General features: G+C 53.0%; 1 protein-coding gene across 3 annotated transcripts in view; it reads left to right on the top strand.

The window, feature by feature from the left end:
• Positions 1–26,132, top strand: part of LOC115085798 (unconventional myosin-XV-like) — a 124,806-nt gene that overhangs the window by 76,274 nt on the left and 22,400 nt on the right. For all 3 annotated transcript variants that reach the window (XM_029592222.1, XM_029592221.1, XM_029592224.1), the window contains exons 13-14: positions 614–744; positions 1,183–1,322. In XM_029592222.1, the coding sequence (XP_029448082.1) occupies positions 614–744; positions 1,183–1,322 (271 nt within the window). The remainder of the gene's footprint in view (positions 1–613; positions 745–1,182; positions 1,323–26,132) is intronic.

The raw sequence follows: 26,132 nt of genomic DNA, 5'->3' as shown, positions 1-26,132 counted from the left end.
GAAGAGCGCGGCTCTGGGTATGAATGCGTTCGTGGGGTGTCAGCGGGTGAGTTTCCCTGTGCATCGGACATGAGTGAGGGTGTCCGTGCAGGGTGTCAGCAGGTGAGAGCACGTGCAGGGGTATAAGTGGGTAAGAGTCCATGGATGTGTCCGTGTGAGTGTCTTCAAGGCGTCTGCGGGCATGTTTGGGGGATAGCTACGGGATATCAGTGGCTGAGAGAATCTCTGTGGGATGTCCGCAGAGTGTCAGCGGGTGAGAGAGCGCCTGTGGGATTTCCACGGACTGTCAGTGGGTGAGAGAGCGTCTGTGGGATATCAGTGGCTGTCAGTGGCTGAGAGAATCTCTGTGGGGATGTCCGCAGGGTGTCAGCGGGTGAGAGAGCGCCTGTGGGATGTCCGCAGGGAGTCAGCGGGTGAGGGAGCGTCTGTGGGATGTCTGTGCGCTGTCGGCAGGAGAGATGGCGTGCAGGGTGGCAGCGATGAAAGATCCCCTCTGCCTGCGCTGATAGTCCAGCCCCCCCTGCACATTGAAGAGAAACCCATCGGTAGTGCTCCGGAGTGACCTGACCGTCTCTGCTGTTGGGTGTTGGGGGGGTGTTTTTCCCGGGTCCAGGTGCTGAGGCTGTACGAGGCAGGGCAGCTGCTGATGCGGAAGGAGCACGCACCCATCTCCCAGGCAGAGCTGGCGTCCAGGATGGCGGCACTGAAGCACCTGGCCGGGGGAGCATCTCACCCGCCCAACAGGTAATTCGTCTGCAAGAACTGCCCGCAGCGGAGCCCTCACCCCCCCCCCCCCCCCCACAGCGGGTAAAACCCACCGTCAAGAGATCAGGGCCTGCCGCAGCCACAGAACACGCACGGGAGGCGGCAGCAGCCCCCACGCCGAAGCTCAGCGAGGCATGGGAGGGGCCGTTTTTAGGAAGCCATCTCCCCGCGTACATTGGATCTCTTGAAGGTCTACCCTGCCCCTGCCCGGGGTAAAGTACGCACGGGGATATGCAGTGCATGGTCCGTTACCGGAGCGTGGTCAGGTCGGGGGGGAGGGAAGTTAACCTTCTAGCTGCACAGGGGCGGCAGGAGCGTTCACCTCCGGAGGGCCGCTGGCCACACCAGGTCCCTCCTCTGCGCCTCTCCCCCTTTGTGCATCCCTGAACACTCCCCCCCCCCCCCCTTTTTTTCCAGGTGTGAGGTGAAGGCCTCCATCCCTGCAGACCTCTGGCCAGCCTACAGCGAGGATTACTGGATGAAGAAGGTCCTGGCCTGTCTGGAAGTGTTTCTGGAGGCGGGGATGTCTCCCACAGAGGCCAAGAATCAGTTTCTGGGTAAGGAGACGGGCATACCTGCGCTAGGAAGGGGACAGCCCGGCCCCGGGGTGCACGCGAGAGGAGCGCTGCAGAGGTGATGCTCACAGCCCAGGCTGAGTGAAGCTGCTAACGAGGGTCTGGGGGGGGCTGTGACGGCAGCCGTGGTTCAGGGGTTCTGGGGTAAATTTTGGCCCCTGCTGCAGCCTTTGGCCTGCATTTTTCCATCCCAGGGGATGATGAGGCCGGGGGTGACTGGGTTATTACTTGTTCGGGAACTAGACGAGGAGTAACGGAGGAGGGCAAGGAAGGGGAAGTCAGAGGCTGATGAGATGAGAGAAAAGGGGGCGTAGGTGTATGTGAGCATGAGAGGGTTTGTGTGAGTCTGGGTGAGTGTTTAAGTGCCTCCTATCAAAGCCGGACCCTGTGTAGCTTCCAAGACCCGGCACACTCAGGCTGATGCTGCCCTAGCTTCTGTTATTATGTGGCTGACAGAGCGAGTGTGTCTGTGAGACTCTCCCTGTCGCTCAGTGTGTGTGTGTGACTATAGGATGGAGTGTGGGTGTCTCTGTGTCACTCAGTGTGAATGTGTGACTATAGGATGGAGTGTGGGTGTCTCTGTGTCACTCAGTGTGTGTGTGTGTGACTACAGGATGGAGTGTGGGTGTCTCTGTGTCACTCAGAGTGTGTGTGTGACTACAGGATGGAGTGTGGGTGTCTCTGTGTCACTCAGTGTGTGTGTGTGTGTGTGTGACTATAGGATGGAGTGTGGGTGTCTGTGTCACTCAGTGTGTGTGTGTGACTACAGGATGGAGTGTGGGTATCTCTGTGTCACTCAGTGTGTGTGTGTGGCTATAGGATGGAGTGTGGGTATCTCTGTGTCACTCAGTGTGTGTGTGTGGCTATAGGATGGAGTGTGGGTATCTCTGTGTCACTCAGTGTGTGTGTGTGGCTATAGGATGGAGTGTGGGTATCTCTGTGTCACTCAGTGTGTATGTGTGACTACAGGATGGAGTGTGGGTATCTCTGTGTCACTCAGTGTGTATGTGTGAATACAGGATGGAGTGAGGGTATCTCTGTTTCACTCAGTGTGTGTGTGTGGCTATAGGATGGAGTGTGGGTATCTCTGTGTCACTCAGTGTGTGTGTGTGTGGCTATAGGATGGAGTGTGGGTATCTCTGTGTCACTCAGTGTGTATGTGTGACTACAGGAAGGAGTGTGGGTATCTCTGTGTCACTCAGTGTGTGTGTGTGGCTATAGGATGGAGTGTGGGTGTCTCTGTGTCACTCAGTGTGTGTGTGTGTGACTATAGGATGGAGTGTGGGTATCTCTGTGTCACTCAGTGTGTGTGTGTGACTACAGGATGGAGTGTGGGTATCTCTGTGTCACTCAGTGTGTGTGTGTGACTACAGGATGGAGTGTGGGTGTCTCTGTGTCACTCAGTGTGTGTGGCTATAGGATGGAGTGTGGGTATCTCTGTGTCACTCAGTGTGTGTGTGTGTGTGGCTATAGGATGGAGTGTGGGTATCTCTGTGTCACTCAGTGTGTGTGTGTGTGGCTATAGGATGGAGTGTGGGTATCTCTGTGTCACTCAGTGTGTATGTGTGACTACAGGATGGAGTGTGGGTATCTCTGTGTCACTCAGTGTGTGTGGCTATAGGATGGAGTGTGGGTATCTCTGTGTCATTCAGTGTGTATGTGTGACTACAGGATGGAGTGTGGGTATCTCTGTGTCACTCAGTGTGTGTGTGACTACAGGATGGAGTGTGGGTATCTCTGTGTCACTCCGTGTGTGTGTGTGGCTATAGGATGGAGTGTGGGTATCTCTGTGTCACTCAGTGTGTGTGTGTGACTACAGGATGGAGTGTGGGTGTCTCTGTGTCACTCAGTGTGTGTGGCTATAGGATGGAGTGTGGGTATCTCTGTGTCACTCAGTGTGTGTGTGTGTGGCTATAGGATGGAGTGTGGGTATCTCTGTGTCACTCAGTGTGTGTGTGTGTGGCTATAGAATGGAGTGTGGGTATCTCTGTGTCACTCAGTGTGTATGTGTGACTACAGGATGGAGTGTGGGTATCTCTGTGTCATTCAGTGTGTGTGTGTGACTACAGGATGGAGTGTGGGTGTCTCTGTGTCACTCAGTGTGTGTGGCTATAGGATGGAGTGTGGGTATAAGAAAATTATTACTTACCTGCTAATTTTCGTTCCTGTAGTACCATGGATCAGTCCAGACAGTGGGTTATGTCCCCAATCCAGCAGATGGAGTCAGCCCAAAACTTCGAGGGGGCGTCACCTTAAGTACTACTACCCCCTCTGCAGGAGTTCAGTATCGAGTATATCAAAGCCCGAGTAAACAGAAACCCCCGCTTGGATCAAGTTGAAACAAGACGGCAACAATAAGCCGCTGAATGTTAACGTAGAAAACTGAAACCGACCCACCAACGAGTGGTCGGGCACGAACATAGCGTGTCAAACTCCAAGAGAAACGGTGAAAAGAACAGTGACAAAACTGGAAATACGTGAAACACAAACAGCAGTAAGGACACTACTGTAACGGGAGACACAGTTGAACAGAATCAGCATCCACATACAGCCGAGCAGAAATAGGACCTAGAACCCAAATGCGGTGGGCGTCTGGACTGATCCATGGTACTACAGGAACGAAAATTAGCAGGTAAGTAATAATTTTCTTTTCCCTGTACGTACCTGGATCAGTCCAGACAGTGGGATGTACCCAAGCTTCCCTAACCCGGGTGGGATCCTGCGAGGCCTGCTCGTAGGACCTGTTCGCCAAAATGTCCCTGGACGGACGAGGCGAGGTGTAGTCTGTAGTGTCTCGAGAACGTGTGCAACGACTTCCAGGTGGCCGCTCTACAGATTTCTTGCGAAGATACCGAGCGGCTCTCAGCCCAGGAGGCCGCCTGGGAGCGTGTGGAATGTGCTACTATGCCGGGTGGGGGAGTCCGCCCCACCCCAATATAGGAGGCAGCAATGCCGGCCTTCAGCCATCTGGCAATGGTCGTCTTCGAGGCCTGAGATCCCTTCCGGGGACCGGACCAAAGGACGAAGAGATGGTCAGAAGTCCGGAAATCATTCGTAGCCTCCAGGTAGAGCCTCAGAGTGCGCTTGACGTCAAGGAGACGAAGAGACCGCGGCTCCGACGAAGAGAACGATGGAAGTTCCACCGTCTGATTCACATGGAAAGTGGACACCACCTTCGGAAGGAAGGAGGGAACAGTGCGAAGTGAGACTCCCGAATCGGAGAACCGAAGATAAGGTTCTCTACACGACAGGGCCTGCAGCTCCGAAATACGCCGTGCGGAGCAGATGGCCACCAGGAACACAGCCTTGAGGGTGAGATCCTTGATTGTCGCATTCCGCAGCGGTTCAAACGGAGGTCCTGACATGGAACGCAGTACCAGATTGAGACTCCAAGAGGGACAAGGATCCCGCAGTGGGGGCCGCAAGTGTTTGACCCCCTTGAGAAAACGGGCGATGTCCGGGTGTCGCCACAGAGATCCTCCGTCGCGCAGGAGGGAGCCAAGAGCGGCCACTTGAACCCGAAGTGAGTTGTAAGCGAGCCCCTTGTCCACCCCTTCTTGTAGAAACTGGAGGATCTGAGGGACAGACGCCTCCGAAGGACTTGTGTTCAGGCTGGTACACCACAGCTCGAACACCTTCCAGACCCGCACATAGGCCACCGACGTCGAGGTCTTTCGGGAGCGCAGCAGCGTGGACACTACCGCCTCCGGGTATCCCCGTCGGCGGAGGCGACGCCTCTCAAAAGCCAGGCCGCAAGACAGAAGAGTTCGGCCTGGTCGAAAAATACTGGGCCCTGGTGGAGGAGGCGGGGAAGATGTCCCAGCCGGAGGGGTCCGTCGATTACCAGGTGAAGGAGGTCCGCAAACCAAGGTCGTCTCGGCCACTCTGGCGCGACGAAGATGACGGTCCCCCGATGAGCCTCTATCCGACGTAGTAGCCTTCCCACCAGTGGCCACGGGGGAAACGCGTAGAGAAGCAGATCGGCCGGCCACGGGGAGCGCGGAGAGCATCGACGCCCTCCGCCCCCCGTTCTCTCCGGCGACTGAAGAAACGAGGCGCCTTGGTGTTTTGAGCGGATGCCATGAGATCCAGGTGGGGGGGGCCCCACCGCCGAACGATCAGCTGCATGGCCGCATCGGAGAGGGCCCACTCTCCGGGATCCAGAAACTGGCGACTGAGGAAATCCGCCTGGACGTTGTCCACGCCCGCTATGTGCGAGGCCGCCAGACGGGCCAGGTGCCGTTCCGCCCACTGCATCAGCATCGCCGCCTCTAGCGCGACCTGCGGACTGCGGGTGCCGCCCTGTCGGTTGATGTAGGCCACCGTGGTCGCGTTGTCCGACAGGATTCTGACTTCCTGATTCCGAAGGAGCGGCAGGAAGTGAAGCAGCGCCAGCCTGACCGCTCTGGTCTCCAGACGATTGATGGACCACGTCGACTCCTCCGCGGACCACGTCCCCTGCGTGGCGCTGCGGTCGCAGACTGCTCCCCAGCCTACGAGACTGGCGTCGGTGGTAACCACTACCCAATTTGGTAGCTCGAGGGACACGCCGCGAGCCAGATTCTCCGGGACCATCCACCAGTCCAAGCTGCTCCGTGCAACCTGTGGCAGCGGGAGTATCACCTGGTAGTCCTGCGAAAGTGGTTTCCAGCGGGATAGGAGTGCTCTCTGTAGCGGCCGGAGGTGCGCAAATGCCCAAGGAACCATGTCGATGGTGGAGCCCATCACCCCCAGGAGCTGTAGATAGTCCCAGGAGGTGGGAGCTGGTAATGCAGAAAACCGCTGTATGTGCTCCCGCAGGGAGTGCGCCTTGTCCTGTCGTAGAAAAACCGCCCCCAGACGGGTGTCGAAGGTCGCCCCCAAGAAATCCAAGCGCTGCGAAGGCACGAGGGAGCTCTTGGAGAAGTTCACCACCCAACCCAGGGACTGCAGGAACTCTATCACCCTGGCCACTGCCGCCTGGCCATGCCGAAAAGACTTCGCCCGTATGAGCCAGTCGTCCAAATAAGGATGAACTAGAATACCCTCCTTCCGAAGGGCAGCCGCCACAACTACCATGATCTTGGTGAAGGTGCGTGGGGCCGTTGCCAGGCCGAACGGAAGCGCCACAAACTGGAAATGTTGATCCAGAATCTTGAACCGTAGGAGCCGATGATGCTCCTGGCGAATGGGGATATGAAGGTAGGCCTCCGTCAAGTCCAAGGAGGCCAAGAACTCCCCTTGGTGTACCGCCGCGATCACCGAACGTAGCGTTTCCATGCGGAACCGGATCACCCTGAGGGACTTGTTGACTTCCTTCAGGTCCAGTATGGGGCGGAAGGAGCCGTCTTTCTTTGGTACTACGAAGTAGATGGAATAATGGCCCGAGCCCACCTCTCCGGAGGGTACGGGCACAATGGCGCCTATTTCCCACAGTCTGTCCAGCGTCGACTGCACCGCCCTTCGCTTGATGGCCGAGCCGCAGGGCGAGAAGATGAACCGACCCTTCGGAGCGCGGGCAAGTTCCAAAGCGTAGCCGCGTCCTATGGTGTCCAAGACCCACTGATCCGAGGTGATCCGCGCCCACTCCTCGTAGAAGAACGCCAGCCGCCCTCCAATCTTGGGGACGGCGGAGTGGGCGAGCTGAACATCATTGAGAGGACTTGGGTGAGGGTTGTCCCGCCGTGGAAGCGGGGCGCGCGGGGCGGCGCCCGCGAAAGGAGCGAGACCAGGGCTGAGACCTGGAGGCAGGGGGCCGAGCCGCCGCCGGCCTATAACTCCTATAGCGCCTTTGCGCTCTGGCTCTGGTCCTGGAGGACGAAAAAGCCCTGGTGGAGCGATATCTGTCTTCCGGCAGGCGATGGACCGCGTTTTCCCCCAGGGACTTGATGATCTGGTCCAGATCCTCGCCGAACAGGAACTTACCCCTGAATGGCAGGGAACCCAGACTCGACTTGGAGGACGTGTCCGCTGCCCAGTTGCGTAGCCATAGGAGTCGGCGTGCCGCCACCACCGAGGCCATGGAGCGGGCAAGGACCCGAAACAGATCGTAGGAAGCGTCCGCCCCGTATGCCACCGCGGCTTCCAGTCTATCCGCCTGGGCGGCTTCTTCGGGTGGCAACGCCTGGGACGTGAGCAATAGCTGCACCCAGAGAAGACTGGCCCGCTGGGCAAGCGAGCTGCACATCGCAGCCCGCAGCCCCACTGCAGAGACCTCGAAGACCCGCTTGAGGAAGACTTCCAACTTGCGATCCTGCGTATCCCTTAGCGCTGCTCCACCTGTCACCGGTATAGTCGTCCTCTTTGTGACCGCCGACACCGCGGAGTCCACTCTGGGTACCTTGATGAGATCCAGAAAATCTTCCGGCAGCGGATACAGCCTCTCCATGGCCCGGCTGCCCTTCAGCGCGGATTCCGGGGCATCCCATTCCCTGGTGAGAAGCTGCAGGAACGACTCGTGAATGGGAAAAGCCCGAGCCCTCGGGCGAAGGGCTGCCAGCACCGGGTCTCCCTTCTTTGAGGAGGTGACTACAGCGGGCGCGACGGGAGCAGGTGGATCCGGCGGAGGATCAAGGTCCAACCCCTGAATGATCTGTGGGATCAGGTCATCCAGCTCTTCCCGCTGGAAGAGACGTAGCGTGCGCGGATCCTCACCTTCTGAAGTGGAGTCCCCTTGACCCGCCGCCGCAGGGTCCGATCCAGGGGAAGCTGGTGCCGACCCAAGTCCCCCCGAACCCACCGGGAGCCGTGGTTGGCTGGGGGGCTGTGGGGCCCCCACGCCCGCCGGAGCGGGGGGGGGCCGGATAGGAGGGCGAAGGTCGCGGTAGCTTGGATGGTGGCGGATCCGAGAGCGCAGCCAGGTCCTGTAGGTAAGCCGTATGCATCAGACGGATAAACTCCGGGGAAAACCCCGGTCTAGTCGGGGGGACCTCCGCGGGTGGGGGCCCCGGGGGACCCTGCCCCAGCGGGCCTTCCTCCGGGTCTGTCTCAGGTATTAATCTCGGGGGGGAGCCCTCCGAAGCTTCCTCGTCCCCCCGCGCTGCCTGGGCCCCTTCAGGGCGCAGCGCATGCAAGATGGCCGCCGTTCCCGCCAGGAATGGGGGAGGGGCCGGCCCGCGCCGCCCGGGCAAGGCTGTCATGGAGGACCGAAGAGTGAGGGACCGCGAAGAGCCTTCCCCCCCGGGGAGGCACCGCGCACAAATTCCCTCCCTTGAGACGCGCGATCCAGGCTCGCCACAGGCCGAGCAACGCGCTGGCCTCGGCATCCGGAGCGCAAGGTTCGAAACAGTGCCCGACAGCCCAGAACGCCTGGAAACCCGGGGGGGGGCCGCGCGATGGATCGCCGCTGCGGGGGGGGCCCTGGTGGCCTGCGCTACCCGCCGAAGCGAAAAACGGCGCCGCGGGGGGGCCCTCCTGGCCGCACAACCCGCTGGAGACGATCAGCCCTCTCCCCGCTGCAGCCCACGAGGAGCCGCAAGATGGCCGCGGGAGAGGGTGAAGACGCTGGCAGGCCGGAGCACCGGCAGCCGCGTGCGACCTAGCTGTGACGAGAAGAGAGAAAAACAGCTCAAAACAAAGTCTCACTTACCCCGGAGCAGCAACGACTAGCGCCGGTAGAGAGGAAAGGGAGAGACAGAGAAGCAGAAGAAAGCCACGCCTCTCCAATTACTCAATTAAGTTTTTTTTTTTTTTTTTTTTTTTTTTTTAATTACAACTTGATCCAAACAGTCTAACCAAACCTACAGAAAATAGAGCCCCAAACAAGGGACGCAAAAGAAATAGGTGATAGGCAATCGGGAGCAAGCCCAGATTTCACTACTCGCATCTGCTGGAGTCAGAAGATACTGGACTCCTGCAGAGGGGGTAGTAGTACTTAAGGTGACGCCCCCTCGAAGTTTTGGGCTGACTCCATCTGCTGGATTGGGGACATAACCCACTGTCTGGACTGATCCAGGTACGTACAGGGAACTCTGTGTCACTCAGTGTGTGTGTGTGTGGCTATAGGATGGAGTGTGGGTATCTCTGTGTCACTCAGTGTGTGTGTGTGTGGCTATAGGATGGAGTGTGGGTATCTCTGTGTCACTCAGTGTGTATGTGTGACTACAGGATGGAGTGTGGGTATCTCTGTGTCACTCAGTGTGTGTGTGTGGCTATAGGATGGAGTGTGGGTATCTCTGTGTCATTCAGTGTGTATGTGTGACTACAGGATGGAGTGTGGGTATCTCTGTGTCACTCAGTGTGTGTGTGACTACAGGATGGAGTGTGGGTATCTCTGTGTCACTCTGTGTGTGTGTTTGGCTATAGGATGGAGTGTGGGTATCTCTGTGTCACTCAGTGTGTGTGTGTGGCTATAGGATGGAGTGTGGGTGTCTCTGTGTCACTCAGTGTGTGTGTGTGGCTATAGGATGGAGTGTGGGTATCTCTGTGTCACTCAGTGTGTGTGTGTGGCTATAGGATGGAGTGTGGGTATCTCTGTGTCACTCAGTGTGTGTGTGTGTGGCTATAGGATGGAGTGTGGGTATCTCTGTGTCACTCAGTGTGTGTGTGTGGCTATAGGATGGAATGTGGGTGTCTCTGTGTCACTCAGTGTGTGTGTGTGACTATAGGATGGAGTGTGGGTATCTCTGTGTCACTCAGTGTGTGTGTGTGTGGCTATAGGATGGAGTGTGGGTATCTCTGTGTCACTCTGTGTGTGTGTGTGACTATAGGATGGAGTGTGGGTATCTCTGTGTCACTCAGTGTATGTGTGTGTGTGTGACTATAGGATGGAGTGTGGGTGTCTCTGTGTCACTCAGTGTGTGTGTGACTACAGGATGGAGTGTGGGTATCTCTGTGTCACTCAGTGTGTGTGTGTGGCTATAGGATGGAGTGTGGGTATCTCTGTGTCACTCAGTGTGTGTGTGTGACTATAGGATGGAGTGTGGGTATCTCTGTGTCACTCAGTGTGTGTGTGTGGCTATAGGATGGAGTGTGGGTATCTCTGTGTCACTCAGTGTGTGTGTGTGTGACTATAGGATGGAGTGTGGGTATCTCTGTGTCACTCAGTGTGTGTGTGACTATAGGATGGAGTGTGGGTATCTCTGTGTCACTCAGTGTGTGTGTGTGGCTATAGGATGGAGTGTGGGTATCTCTGTGTCACTCAGTGTGTGTGTGTGACTATAGGATGGAGTGTGGGTATCACTGTGTCACTCAGTGTATGTGTGTGTGTGTGACTATAGGATGGAGTGTGGGTGTCTCTGTGTCACTCAGTGTGTGTGTGACTACAGGATGGAGTGTGGGTATCTCTGTGTCACTCAGTGTGTGTGTGTGGCTATAGGATGGAGTGTGGGTATCTCTGTGTCACTCAGTGTGTGTGTGTGACTATAGGATGGAGTGTGGGTATCTCTGTGTCACTCAGTGTGTGTGTGTGGCTATAGGATGGAGTGTGGGTATTTCTGTGTCACTCAGTGTGTATGTGTGACTACAGGATGGAGTGTGGGTATCTCTGTGTCACTCAGTGTGTGTGTGTGACTACAGGATGGAGTGTGGGTATCTCTGTGTCACTCAGTGTGTGTGTGTGGCTATAGGATGGAGTGTGGGTATCTCTGTGTCACTCAGTGTGTGTGTGTGACTATAGGATGGAGTGTGGGTATCTCTGTGTCACTCAGTGTGTGTGTGTGTGGCTATAGGATGGAGTGTGGGTATCTCTGTGTCACTCAGTGTGTGTGTGTGACTACAGGATGGAATGTGGGTATCTCTGTGTCACTCAGTGTGTGTGTGTGGCTATAGGATGGAGTGTGGGTATCTCTGTGTCACTCAGTGTGTGTGTGACTACAGGATGGAGTGTGGGTATCTCTGTGTCACTCAGTGTGTGTGTGTGGCTATAGGATGGAGTGTGGGTATCTCTGTGTCACTCAGTGTGTGTGTGTGACTATAGGATGGAGTGTGGGTATCTCTGTGTCACTCAGTGTGTGTGTGTGGCTACAGGATGGAGTGTGGGTATCTCTGTGTCACTCAGTGTGTGTGTGTGGCTATAGGATGGAGTGTGGGTATCTCTGTGTCACTCAGTGTGTGTGTGTGGCTATAGGATGGAGTGTGGGTATCTCTGTGTCACTCAGTGTGTGTGTGTGACTATAGGATGGAGTGTGGGTATCTCTGTGTCACTCAGTGTGTGTGTGTGGCTATAGGATGGAGTGTGGGTATCTCTGTGTCACTTAGTGTGTGTGTGTGACTATAGGATGGAGTGTGGGTATCTCTGTGTCACTCAGTGTATGTGTGTGTGTGTGACTATAGGATGGAGTGTGGGTGTCTCTGTGTCACTCAGTGTGTGTGTGACTACAGGATGGAGTGTGGGTATCTCTGTGTCACTCAGTGTGTGTGTGTGGCTATAGGATGGAGTGTGGGTATCTCTGTGTCACTCAGTGTGTGTGTGTGACTATAGGATGGAGTGTGGGTATCTCTGTGTCACTCAGTGTGTGTGTGTGACTATAGGATGGAGTGTGGGTATCTCTGTGTCACTCAGTGTGTGTGTGTGGCTATAGGATGGAGTGTGGGTATCTCTGTGTCACTCAGTGTGTATGTGTGACTACAGGATGGAGTGTGGGTATCTCTGTGTCACTCAGTGTGTGTGTGTGACTACAGGATGGAGTGTGGGTATCTCTGTGTCACTCAGTGTGTGTGTGTGGCTATAGGATGGAGTGTGGGTATCTCTGTGTCACTCAGTGTGTGTGTGTGACTATAGGATGGAGTGTGGGTATCTCTGTGTCACTCAGTGTGTGTGTGTGGCTATAGGATGGAGTGTGGGTATCTCTGTGTCACTCAGTGTATGTGTGTGTGTGTGACTATAGGATGGAGTGTGGGTATCTCTGTGTCACTCAGTGTGTGTGTGGCTATAGGATGGAGTGTGGGTATCTCTGTGTCACTCAGTGTGTGTGTGTGACTATAGGATGGAGTGTGGGTATCTCTGTGTCACTCAGTGTGTGTGTGTGACTATAGGATGGAGTGTGGGTATCTCTGTGTCACTCAGTGTGTGTGTGTGACTATAGGATGGAGTGTGGGTATCTCTGTGTCACTCAGTGTATGTGTGTGTGTGTGACTATAGGATGGAGTGTGGGTATCTCTGTGTCACTCAGTGTGTGTGTGTGACTATAGGATGGAGTGTGGGTATCTCTGTGTCACTCAGTGTGTGTGTGTGACTATAGGATGGAGTGTGGTATCTCTGTGTCACTCAGTGTGTGTGTGTGACTATAGGATGGAGTGTGGGTATCTCTGTGTCACTCAGTGTGTGTGTGTGGCTATAGGATGGAGTGTGGGTATCTCTGTGTCACTCAGTGTGTGTGTGTGACTATAGGATGGAGTGTCTGTGTCACTCAGTGTGTGTGTGTGACTATAGGATGGAGTGTGGGTGTCTCTGTGTCACTCAGTGTGTGTGTGTGACTATAGGATGGAGTGTGGGTATCTCTGTGTCACTCAGTGTGTGTGTGTGACTACAGGATGGAGTGTGGGTATCTCTGTGTCACTCAGTGTGTGTGTGTGACTATAGGATGGAGTGTGGGTATCTCTGTGTCACTCAGTGTGTGTGTGTGGCTATAGGATGGAGTGTGGGTGTCTCTGTGTCACTCAGTGTGTATGTGAGGCATGTGATAGAGCGTAGGTCTGTCTGCCTGCCTCTCAGTGGGGCTGATGCAATACAGTGCGCTCAGCCGAGCGCACTGTTTAACCCGCAGTCGGACTCGGGTTAAATAGGCGCTAATCCACCCCCTAATGCAATAGGGGTATCAGCACCTATTTAAAGCACATCCGACGCGGAGTGAATGGGATGGCGCTCATCACTCGCAAATGCATGTGAACGAGGCTATTACTCATTCACTCCGCATTAAGAAAACCAAAGTGTGCGTGTCAGATGCACATTTATCGCTCAGCTATTAACGCCTGCCATTTTTTTGCATCAGCCCCAGTGTGTGTATTGGGCTGCATGTATCAGTATGTGAGAATGTGAGCGTGTGTCCTCTCTGTGTCACTCGGTCAGGCCGATGCAATCAAGTGCGCATAAAAAACACGCCTCCAGCTCTCCTGGGCACCCGATGCAATGTGTAAACGAGCTGCCGTGCTAAACGGATGCGCCAGAGATAAATTGTGCGTCCCCTAGCGCGTCCGTGGCATTGGGTGCCCAGGAGACGTGCCTGGCTTAAAGGGGTTAGGAAAACAGTCGCTCAATTTACGAGCGTCCGTTTTTTCCCCACAGCAGCTATTCTACCGGCCCAGTAGGCTCACACAATATACGCAGCCCGGAGCGTGCATATTGTGGGCGTATATTGCGCACCCCGAAATTCATATTTACATCAAGAGTTCTTTTTGCATGGTGCGGCTTTCTGTGGCTCTTCCTACTTAATATCGCGATGTTCCCTGTACGTACCCGGATCAGTCCAGACAGTGGGTTGAGCCTCCTGTCCAGCAGAGGGAGACAGAGAAAAACTGAAAAGGTGTCCTATATCAGGACAGTGCTCACCCTGCGTCCCTTCAGTATTTCTCTGTCTCCCAGCAGAGGCAGGCACTTGAACCTGCGGTTCCCTAGCTTTCTCTGTTTTCCACACTGTGGTGATTTCTTTCCTTCTCCTTCTGATTGTTTCCAGGATCAAGCAAGTATTGGTTAATTTCTGTATGTAAAAAAAAAAAAAAAAAAGAATTTGAAGGAAATCAAACTTCTTGTCTATATGAGACAGCTCTGCCTCACAGCTCTTACAGGGTCCTGGGGGGGATTTTCTCCTTGAGTACTCAGCCTGGGACCCCTCTTCCCGGTGACCACTTGCCTGGCTTAAAGGGGTGATGTTGGTGGTCCTGTCACTCCCCCTTTTCGTGCCTGCCTCAGGTCTTTTAGCAGAGAGGCTCCCATTCCTCTGCTCGTTTCTTTGGGAAAAAAAAAAAAAAAAGACCATCGGAGGCACAGCTTACCCACGCTTTCCACTGCAGGCTGCAGCAAGGTAAGCAGCCGGGGAAGTGATTACTGGTGGTCCAGTCCCTCTCTTCACCCGTGTGTATCTAAGCACTGTGTAAAAAACAAACAAAACAAAAAAACAATGTTTCTTTTTTGATCAGCTGCAATGCAGGACCCCTGCCCACCTGAATCGCCGCGTTTTTGTCCGATTTCGTGTTTTGTGAGCCGTTTTTTTCCCCCCCCCCATGCCGCAGCCATCCTGGTGTGTAGCACGTGAGGAATCGGCCGCGCGGTTTTCTAGGACTGGGATTTGCTCGAGGTGCCTTCCATGGGGGGGTGGACAGCTCTTTTTTTCAGGGTCTGCAGCTGTTGCAGTTGGGTGCTGCAGTCAGGAGCGTGGACCCTTGGGCCGGTCTACCCAGGGTGACAGGGTAGGCCGGGAGGCGGAGCCACAGGCTGGCGGTGTTCACCCGGGAACCAGGAGCCCCCCGGGAGGAGCCCGTAGGGTCCTGGAACCTTGGGACTTGGGATATCAGCTCAGAGTCAATTAGCAGATAAAGCCTGGGCAGGGAGTGTAGTAAGAAAAGTCCAGAGAGTGAAAGATAGTCTGTAGGCCGGCAGTGCAGGCCGAGGGCCAGCTGATGACAGGACAGCGGGCGGCAGCGATACCTGTAGCAAGCCGGACCGTGAGGCAGGGTTTGTAGAATACTGGACCGGGAACAGGCTGAAGGCTGAGGTAGAATTGATAGCAGGCTGTGGATTGGAGCAGGCTGTAGACTGGAACGGAGTCTGTAGCTGGCTGTGGATTGGAGCAGGCTGTAGACTGGAACGGAGTCTGTAGCTGGCTGTGGATTGGAGCAGGCTGTAGACTGGAACGGAGTCTGTAGCTGGCTGTGGATTGGAGCAGGCTGTAGACTGGAACGGAGTCTGTAGCTGGCTGTGGATTGGAGCAGGCTGTAGACTGGAACTGGAGTCTGTAGCTGGCTGTGGATTGGAGCAGGCTGTAGACTGGAACGGAGTCTGTAGCTGGCTGTGGATTGGAGCAGGCTGTAGACTGGAACGGAGTCTGTAGCTGGCTGTGGATTGGAGCAGGCTGTAGACTGGAACGGAGTCTGTAGCTGGCTGTGGACTGGAGCAGGCTGTAGACTGGAACGGAGTCTGTAGCTGGCTGTGGATTGGAGCAGGCTGTAGACTGGAACGGAGTCTGTAGCTGGCTGTGGATTGGAGCAGGCTGTAGACTGGAATGGAGTCTGTAGCTGGCTGTGGATTGGAGCAGGCTGTAGACTGGAACGGAGTCTGTAGCTGGCTGTGGATTGGAGCAGGCTGTAGACTGGAACGGAGTCTGTAGCTGGCTGTGGATTGGAGCAGGCTGTAGACTGGAACGGAGTCTGTAGCTGGCTGTGGAATTGGAGCAGGCTGTAGACTGGAACGGAGTCTGTAGCTGGCTGTGAACTGGAGCAGGCTGTAGACTGGAACGGAGTCTGTAGCTGGCTGTGGATTGGAGCAGGCTGTAGACTGGAACGGAGTCTGTAGCTGGCTGTGGACTGGAGCAGGCTGTAGACTGGAATGGAGTCTGTAGCTGGCTGTGAATTGGAGCAGGCTGTAGACTGGAACGGAGTCTGTAGCTGGCTGTGGATTGGAGCAGGCTGTAGACTGGAACGGAGTCTGTAGCTGGCTGTGAACTGGAGCAGGCTGTAGACTGGAACGGAGTCTGTAGCTGGCTGTGAACTGGAGCAGGCTGTAGACTGGAATGGAGTCTGTAGCTGGCTGTGGACTGGAGCAGGCTGTAGACTGGAATGGAGTCTGTAGCTGGCAGTGAACTGGAGCAGGCTGTAGACTGGAACAGAGTCTGTAGCTGGCTGTGAACTGAAGCAGGCTGTAGCGGAGTCCGGACCAAGGTCAGAGGCAGGCGGCAGGCTGAAGCGAAGTCGGGAACGGACCAAGGTCTGAGGCAGGCTGCAGGCTGAAGCGAAGTCAAAGGCAATCCAAAGGTCAAGTCAGGAACGAGGAACAGATGAAGCGCAACTCAGAACTACTTAGGCAGTAGTGAACCTCGTTGCAAGGCAAAGAGAAGGCGTCCGGACGCCGGTTATATCAGGCTTAGGGCGTGGCGTCATTAGCACAGGCGGAGCCCGACTTCCGGGAGCTGTACGCACATAATTTGTGTCCTCACGCGCACGCGAGGCAGCGGGGAGACGGGCAAGCAATGGCGGATGCCACGTGGAACCCGGCAGAGCCGCAGGAGTCCCGGGCATGCGGAACGCGGCGTTTCCAGCAGCGGAGGTGAGCACTGTTCAGAGCAAAAAGAAGGGGAAGCGGTGGAGACCGCAACAGCAGCAACAGCCAAGCCTCGTGGGGCTCTAAAAGGTCAGGCTCCGCAGGAGCTCAGACCTGGTCCTTTCTCCCTCAGTGCAGGCACGGCAGCCATCTTCAGCACATGTGCTGCAGCTCAGGCAAGGGCTGTGGGGGAGGGGGAGCTTCCTCCAACATTGTATCCAGTCCCCTGCAGCTGATGATGAAATTGCAGCTCAGGATCAGGTTTTTTTTTTTACAGGAGGCCCCTGCTTTTCCAGATCAGGATGTTGATTCTCTTTCCTTTTCTTTAGATTTTGTCCTCCTTATGCATAAAGCCTTTTTGGGCTCCCAGGTCTCTGCAAGGTGGTGCCTTGCCAGTCAGACCTACGCAGGGCCTGCCCCCCCCCCCAAGGTAGCCAAGCGTGCCGATGTTCCCGCATCCCTAAGGGTCGCGAAGTTGAAAAGGCGCGGTGGTTTCAGAAGGGTCTGCTGCTCCGGACGTGCCGGGCAGTGCGGCTGCAGGTGCAGGAGCCTCTCCTCCCCCTCCCGTGGGGGGGGGGGGGGGGGAGCATGGATGAGGAGCAAGAGAAACAGGCTTCTTTGGAGGGTGATGACCCTCAGGTGGGTACGTCTGTTCCAGAGGGAGGAGCTGGAACCCCTCATCCCTGCAGTCCTGGCGGAGCTCGGGGTCCGGTCGCCACAGTCTGTAGCAGTCTCGTGCAGCGGGCAAGCCTCAGGTGGGTTCAACAATTACTCAGCACCCAGGACCTCCCGTCTGCAGAGGCGGAACAGGCAGAAAGGCTGGAAGGCGTGATTGCTTATGGGGCTGATGCTCTCTATGATCTCAGGGTGCAAGCCAGAGCTATGGTCTCAGTGGTGTCAGCCAGGCGATTGGGCTGCAGACTCCTTTTTTACATCGCAGTTGGGCACTCTACCCTTCAAGGGTAAGTTACTTTTTGGCGAAGACCTGGACCAGCTTATTAAATCCTTGGGTGACAACAAGGTTCATAAGCTACCGGAAGACCGCCCCAAGCAGTCCAGATCCTTTCTTTCCGTCGTGCTCTCGTTTCCGGGGGCAGCGCAGGTACAACAAGCCACGTGGAGCTTTTCAGCGAAACACCTCCACTAGGTCTCTAGCATGGTCTCACTCCTTTCGGGGCAGACAGCCCTTCCGAGACGGTACCCATCAAGGCACCGCCACAAAGTCTTCACAATGAGATACAGCTGGCCCATTCCTCTGTTCCAGACTAAGGTGGTCAGCTGCCCCTATTTCTTGAGGAATGAGCCAAAATTACTTCGGATCAGTGGGTCCTCGAAGTCATCGAAAGAGGCTACGCGTTAGTTTGCTCAGGATCTCCCGGACCTCTACTCGATCTCTCCCTGCGGAACTCGGAAGCGCTCAGCGGTGTGCCAGACTCTCGACAGGCTTCAAGCACTCGGCGCCATAGTCCTGCTCCCCCTCCAGGAATAGGGATTCGGCCAGTATTCCACCTACTTCGTCATCCCCAAAAAGGACGGCTCCTTTCGACCGATCCTGGACCTCAAGAGAGTCAACAAGGCCCTCAAGGTTACCCATTTTCAGATGGAGACCCTGAGGGCGGTCATAGCGACGGTTCTTACAGGGGAGTTCCTTCCTTCTCTCGATCTGACGGAGGCCTACCTTCACATCCGGTCCGCCAGGAACACCAGAGATTTCTTCATCTCAACATCCTGGAATGACATTTTCAGTTTCAAGCACTCCCATTCGGTCTCGCCACCATGCCACGCACATTTACCAAGATCATGGTAGTGGCGGCCTTCCTCCGGTGGGAGGGAGTCCTAGTCCACTCGTACCTGGATGACTGGCTCATTCGGGCAAAGTCGGAGGACCTGTGCGTGATAGTGGTCAACCGGGTCTTGTCGGTTCTCACCTTCCTTGGGTGGATAGTCAATTTCTCAAAGAGCAACCTCAAGCCCTCTCAGGTCCTCAAATTCTTAGGAGCACGCTTCGACACTCGTGTGGACAAAGTTCTGTTACCAGAAGCCCGTGCACTCAAGCTCATGGGTCAAGTCCAACATCTATTATCTCTCATGGTCCCCACGGCCTGGGATTATCTCCATGTTCTAGGCACTATGGCTTCAACTATAGATTTGGTTCCCTGGGTCTTTGCGCATATGCGTCCTTTGCAGAAAGCTTTGCTGTCCCGCTGGAAGCCGGACTCGGAGGAGTTTCAGACACCCTTACCACTTTCCAATGTTACCAGCGACAGCATGCAGTGGTGGCTTTCTCTCGCCCACCTGTTGAAGGTGATGCCCTTGCAGACACCTCAGTAGATTGTGACAACGAATGCCAGCCTCTCCGGCTGGGGAGTGGTGTGTCAGAATCAGTCTACCCAGGGACAATGGACCCCAATCCAGTCTCAGTGGCACATCAATCGTCTGGAGACCCGAGCGGTCCGTCTGGCTCTCAAGACTTTTCTGCCCTTGATCCATCGCAAAGCTGTGCAAGTCGTCTCCGACAATTCCACCACGGTAGCTTACATCAATCTCCAGGGGGGCACCATAAGTCGTCCGGTTGCCCTGGAAGCCAGCAAGCTGCTAGCCTGGGCGGAGCGCCATCTGGAACGGCTGGCGGCCTCCCACATTGCGGGGAAGGAGAACACGCAAGCCGACTTCCTGAGTCGTCAGCATCTAGACCCCGGAGTGGGAGTGGTCCAGAGAGATGATGGATTTGATCGTGCACAAGTAGGGGGGGGGTCCCTCACTTAAACCTGATGACTACTCTGAGCAATGCAAAGGCGTCCAGATTCTTCAGCCGCAGAAAGGAGCATTGCTCAGAAGGAGTGGATGCACTGGTCCTACCCTGGCCTCACGATGTCCTCCTTTACATGTTCCCACCTTGGCCTCTGGTGGGATAGGTACTCAGAAGAATAGAGCTCCACAGGGGGCCGGTCGTCCTCGTGGCACCGGAGTGGCATCTGAGACCGTGGTTCGCAGATCTGGTGAACTTCGCTATGGACGGTCCTCTCTGCCTCGGTTATCTGCCAAACCTGCTCCGACAGGGTCCAGTATTTTTCGATCAGGCAGATCGCTTTTGTCTAGCGGCCTGGCTTTTGAGCAGCGGCGACTAAGGAAGAAGGGTTATAAGGAGGAGGTTATATCCACTCTGTTGCGGGCCCGTAAGACTTCTACCTCTCTGGCTTATATTTGGGTGTGGAGAGTGTTTGAGACTATGTGCGCTGAGTCTGGAGTTCCGGCGTGTAAGGCTTCGATGTCCCAGGTTCTCTCCTTCCTGCAGGGTGGTCTCTCCAAAGGTTTGTCTTTCAATTCCTTGAGGGTACAGGTTTTGGCGCTCTGTTTCCTCCTTGGGCGCGTCGATGGTTACACGTTGGCGACCCATCCGGATGTCATTCGGTTCCTCAGGGGGGGCTAAGCACTTGAACCCGCCTGCCCGGGCTACTTGTCCGTCGTGGAGCCTTAACTTGGTTCTCCGTGTTCTTTGCGAGGCGCCCTTCGAACCCCTTTGGCGAGCCATAATTAAGGATCTGACCCTTAAGACTGTCTTTCTGGTCTCTATTTCCTCAGCCAGGAGAGTGTCCGAGCTCCAAGCCCTGTCTTGTAGGGAGCCTTTCTTTTGCTTTTCTGATTCAGGTGTTTCCCTCCAAACAGTCCCATCCTTCCTGCCAAAGGTTGTGGCCTCCTTTCAAGTAAATCAGTCAGTGGAGCTCCCTGCTTTTTCTCCAGAGGACATTGCGAACACGCCTGGCGCGGATCTACGAAGCCTTGATGTGAAGAGGGTCCTACTGCAATATTTGCAGGTGATGAATGATTTTCGAGTCTCTGATCATCTCTTTGTCTTATGGATCGGGCCGAGTAAGGGGACTCCCGCCCTGAATACATCTACATTGCTACGTCCGTTCGGATTTTTTCTTTCACAGGTTCTTTTTGGGATTCTCTATTTCCTATTTGAGCTTTAAGACACTGGAAATTCATCCGAATTGTAAGGCACCGGAGGTATCTGCTATATATATATTGATAGCTGTTTAAGAGCATTTTTCATGCATGTTTGAATTTCTTGTTTCATTTTTATAGTTACAGTTTACTTGCTTGATCTTATCCTGGTTCTCTATGCTATTTGCTTTGATATCGATTATACTGAAAGGACGCAGGGTGAGCACTCTCCTGATATAGGATACCTTTTCAGTTTTTCTCTGTCTCCCTCTGCTGGACAGGAGGCTCAACCTACTGTCTGGACTGATCCGTGGTACTACAGGAACGAAACTTAGCAGGTAAGAACTAATTTTCCTATACCAAGTAGGAGGAACCACAGAAGAGCAGTTTTTTTTTTTTTTAAGTTGAGCCCTTGACGTGCATGAACGCTTTATGCCTGCTCCAGGGCAGGTTTAAAATTTTACGGGTTAAAAAGTGCGCCTATGATGCACGGGGAGTTTTGCATTGCGGGGTGATAGCTAAAAGCCTTATCTACATGGAATTTACATGTGATGTGCGCTATTAGCTACGCCTTTGTTTGGATGCACATTTTGGAAGCGCTGATCCCCTTCTTGCATCGGGGGTTAAGAACGTGCATCCAAAACATGCCTCCAACCGCTCGTTAAGCTGTGTGCCCTTTATTACATCGGCCCCAGTGTGTGTGTACTGGAATGTATGTATCAGGGTGTGAGAATGTGAGCGTGTGTCTCTAAATGTCAATCAGTGTGTATGTGTGAGCGTGTGTCGCTCTGTGTCACTCAGTGTGTGTGTACTGGAATGCATGTATCAGGGAGTGAGAATGGGAGCGTGTGTCTCTAAATGTCAATCAGTGTGTATGTGTGAGTGTGCATCGCTCTGTGTCACTCAGTGTGTGTGTACTGGACTGTATGTATCAGGGTGTGAGAATGTGAGCGTGTGTCTCTAAATGTCAATCAGTGTGTATGTGTGAGTGTGTGTCGCTCTGTGTCACTCTGTGTGTGTGTACTGGAATGCATGTATCAGGGAGTGAGAATGGGAGCGTGTGTCTCTAAATGTCAATCAGTGTGTATGTGTGAGCATGTGTCGCTCTGTGTCACTCAGTGTGTATGTGTACTGGAATGTATGTATCAGGGTGTGAGAATGTGAGCATGTGTCTCTAAATGTCAATCAGTGTGTATGTGTGAGCATGTGTCGCTCTGTGTCACTCAGTGTGTGTGTACTGGAATGTATGTATCAGGGTGTGAGAATGTGAGCGTGTGTCTCTAAATATCCAACAGTGTGTATTTGTGAGCGTGTGTCGCTCTGGGTCACTCAGTGTGTGTGTGTACTGGAATGTATGTATCAGGGTGTGAGAATGTGAGCGTGTGTCTCTAAATGTGAGCGAGTGTCCTAGTCGACTGAGGTCACTTTAAATTCGCAGCAACGCCGACGGCCTCCCTCCTTGCCGCTCCCTCGTCTCTCTCTCTGCCGGGGCTCGCACGGTCGGCGCGGCCCATTCGGGGCAAGAGCCCACTCACCCCCGAGGGTGAGCCGCGCAGAGCAGAGCTTTCAGCGATAAACAATATACAGGAAAAATTCCCCGAGGCTACAAAAAAAAAAGCTGAAAACAGCGGTGAGTCTTGCCGCGCCCCTCTCTCCTCAGCCGGCCTATCAGGAGCCGACTGAGGTCACTTTAAATTCGCAGCAATGCCGACGGCGTCGCGCGCCCGAAGGAGCGCGACCTAAGGGGCCTGCCCCTTAGTGCGCCCCTTTGTGACCCCAGGACCCAGGGCTCACAATGCTACACGCAGTTTGGACCTCGCCTTTCTCCTTATCTCTCTTACTCCAGATCTCTGCAGACAATTAATCTAACCACATTCCTTCAAATCAGCTTATCCCCCCTCACAATCACCCAGACAACCTCGCCAGTCCTCACATCTCTGCACTCCTGAGCTTTGTTCGAGTACCTCCAGCGTGATCCAGCAATCATCCTTCTCAGCATTCATCCCTCCAGCACTCACCCAGCGTGATCCAGCAATCATCCTTCTCAGCATTCATCCCTCCAGCACTCACCCAGCGTGATCCAGCAGTAGTCAGCCATTCCAGCATTCATCAAACCTCCCTACGCAATCATCTAACTCACTCCAACTCTCAACCAATTTTTCTCTAACACAACAGTTCAGAATGACACCGAGGTTTCCGATCCCTATTCTTCAACACAACCTCCTCACCACAGGAAAAACCACTATGCTACACAGATCTCGCAACTACACAGCCCTCATCCCAATTATGATTTCACCTCTTACCCAATTACTAGGCCTAACACTCCCTTACGCTATTCAATGCACAATCTCTCACTAAAAAATCCCTGATTCTCAATGACTATCTCATAGACTCCAATCCAGACATTTGTGCCATAACAGAAACCTGGCTCAAACCAACGGATATTGCAATAATAAATCAACTCCCCACCCACCTCTATGATTTCTTCTCCCTCCCTCGTCTCAAAAAAAGGGGAGGGGGCATTCTTTTGGCAGCCAAAAAAGATCTGAAATTTTCCCAACTCTCAGCAAAATCGGATTCTAAACTAGAAATAGGACTTTTCAAAACAGCCCAACTCCAAGTCCTACTCGTCTACGCCCCTCCGGGCCTTCTGGATTCAGATGCCTCCCCCATTGTAGAAACAATTACAACACACTTGAATCTGGAATCCCCGGCTATAATTTTAGGAGATTTTAATTTACATGTCGACAACCCTACGCTCACCACCAATTGCGAGGCTTTACTCACTGCTCTCTCAGCCATGGGCTTTAAGCAGATCGTCAACAAGCCCACCCATAAAGATGGCCACACCTTGGACCTCATCTTTGTAAATGCAGGGATCAATTACACCTCCCCCCTTTCTTGCACTCTGGTCCCGTGGTCAGATCACTCACTAATCACCACCACTTTCACTCTGACAGAATTCAGGAAAACTCTCCCTTCAAAATCCTCATTTCTCTACAGAAGACCCTGCTCTTCCGACGACCTCAGCAACCAGCATGCTTCAGAGCTTCCTCACATTAACCTCTCTGACCTTAACTCAGCTATCCTTTCCTGGAGCAACATCACTGAGGCAGTAGCAAACAAACTATGTCCTCTCTCAACAAAAAAAACTAAACCCGAACCCAGCAAAAAGACAACCGTGGTTCACAAACAACCTTCGTAAACTCAAACAGAGTCTAAGGCAGAAAGAAAGCAAATGGCGTAAGGCCCCCTGCCCCAGCACCTTAGCCGCCTACAAACTAGCTCTCCATCACTACAGGAACTCCACCCTAAGATCTAAAAGGGATTACTATGCCAGCAAGATCCATGACCTTGTATTTGACGCAAAAGCTCTTTTCGCTTACGTATCTAAGCTGACACATATCAACACCCCAGATATTCCCATAGACCTAGCTCAATCCAAAGCTGAGGAATTGGCTATTTGCAGGCCTTTCCTAACTCCAATACTATCTAACTCCTAACAATCAATACACATCACCAGCAACATCATTATTAATTACCTCTTACAATGTAATTATATGTAATTATCTGGTCTTCCTTTTCCTTCTTACTCCAAGTTCTATTTTTCCTTGTTAAATGTAACTGCTTTTTCCGCACTATTTGTTCAAGTTTAAGTTTATTTTGCACTCCTGTTTCATGTGAACCAGCATGATGGGACTATTGTCTTGAATGTTGGTATATAAAAAACTTAAATAAATAAATAAATAAATAAATAAATAAATAAAATATCTAACCTGCTAAAGCGATTGACCCTCAGTAACACTTCTCTCACTAATGCTCTTCAGATACTAAACAAAGGAACCTCCTTTGAATCATTCGAACCCATCACAGCCTCTGAGATCCTTTTGTTACTTAAGAAAATGAAACTTTCCTCCCACCCCTTCGACCAAATACCTACAAAGCTCCTCCTTCTAATACCGGAAACAATTTCCAAAACACCGGCAGATATCATCAACTGCTCTTTATCCCGGGGACTATTTCCAGATGACCTTAAACTAGCTTCTCTAAAACCGCTCTTAAAGAAACCTAATCTAGACCCCAAGGACCCCAACAACTTCCGCCCGATTTCCAATCTTCCATTTATTGCCAAGATCATGGAAAAGCTGGTCAACACTCAACTCTCTAACTACATTGAAGATCACAAAATACTGTACCCCTCCCAATATGGATTCCGTAAAGCTTTAAGCACAGAAACTCTACTCATATCCCTGACAGACCATATCATCATGGGTCTAGACAAAGGCCAGTCCTTTCTACTTATTTTCTTAGATCTTTCGGCCGCATTTGACACCGTTAACCACTCCATCCTCCTCAATCAACTGGCAAACATAGGAATTACAGGAACTGCACTAGCATGGTTCAATACATTCCTCAGCAATAGAGGCTATAAGGTCAAAATCCATAATAAAGAATCCTCCCGCTATACTTCATCTTTAGGAGTTCCTCAGGGCTCCTCCCTTTCCCCTACACTCTTTAAAATATTCCTTCTTCTGCTTTGCCAACTGCTAACCCACTTGAAACTAACTCACTTCCTATACGCCGACGATGTGCAGATCTTGATCCCCATTAAAGAAACCATCACCAAAACTCTTGAATTTTGGGAAATCTGCCTTCAAGAAATCAATCTCCTTCTCAATAGTCTAAATCTGATATTAAATACGGCTAAGACGGAACTTCTTATCATCTCACCAGAAAATAGTAACCCCTCCCCATGTCTTCCAACCAACCCACTTACTACCCAAACAAGGGACTTAGGAATAATTATCGACAACCGTCTTAACTTAAAATCCTTCATCAAACAAACAACAAAAGACGGCTTCTATAAACTACAGGTTCTGAAAAGAATCAAACCTCTCCTTCACGTGCGAGACTTCAGAACGGTCCTTCAAGCAGTTATCTTTTCTAAGATAGACTATTGTAATTCTATCTTACTTGGTCTCCCTTCCGCATCCATTAAACCCCTTCAGATGCTCCAGAACTCTGCTGCGAGAATTCTGACTAACACCAGGAGAAGAGATCACATCTCTCCCACTCTCGAGAACTTACACTGGCTGCCAATACACTTTAGAATTATCCACAAATCCATCACCATCATCTATAAAGCTATCCATCACCATGCTATGCTTGATCTACAAATCCCACTCAGACGACACACATCCACTAGACCCATCAGAGAAGCCTACAGAGGATCACTCCTCGTTCCCCAAACCAAAGCCACTCACCATTTAACTTTCAGAGACTGAGCCTTCTCCACAGCCGGACCTTCACTATGGAATTCTATTCCCCCGGATCTGAGACAAGAACCATGCCTACTACATTCAGAAAAAGGCTTAAGACTTGGCTATTTAAGCAAGCCTTCCCAGATCCCAATTGAATGACAGCAATATTTTATAAGAGTCTTCACAATATAATGTAAATAGTTAATCCTAACTGCTCGGTTATCTTGCTCTAATTCTCTTCCCAGTTATATAAACCTTGTTGTAATGTAACTTTATGCCCTCTTTGCACTTGTTAATGTTTCATTTCTGCGTTCACACCCCCTTGTTATATGTAAACCAGCATGATGTGATTTTTAATCACGAATGCCGGTATAGAAAACCTCTAAATAAAAATAAATAAATAAATGTCAATCA

The sequence above is a fragment of the Rhinatrema bivittatum genome, chromosome 2, assembly GCF_901001135.1.
Source record: "Rhinatrema bivittatum chromosome 2, aRhiBiv1.1, whole genome shotgun sequence".
Classification (NCBI taxonomy): Eukaryota; Metazoa; Chordata; class Amphibia; order Gymnophiona; family Rhinatrematidae; genus Rhinatrema; species Rhinatrema bivittatum.
Note: the sequence above shows the minus strand (reverse complement) of the source record. Positions and strands in the feature narration are given on the sequence as shown.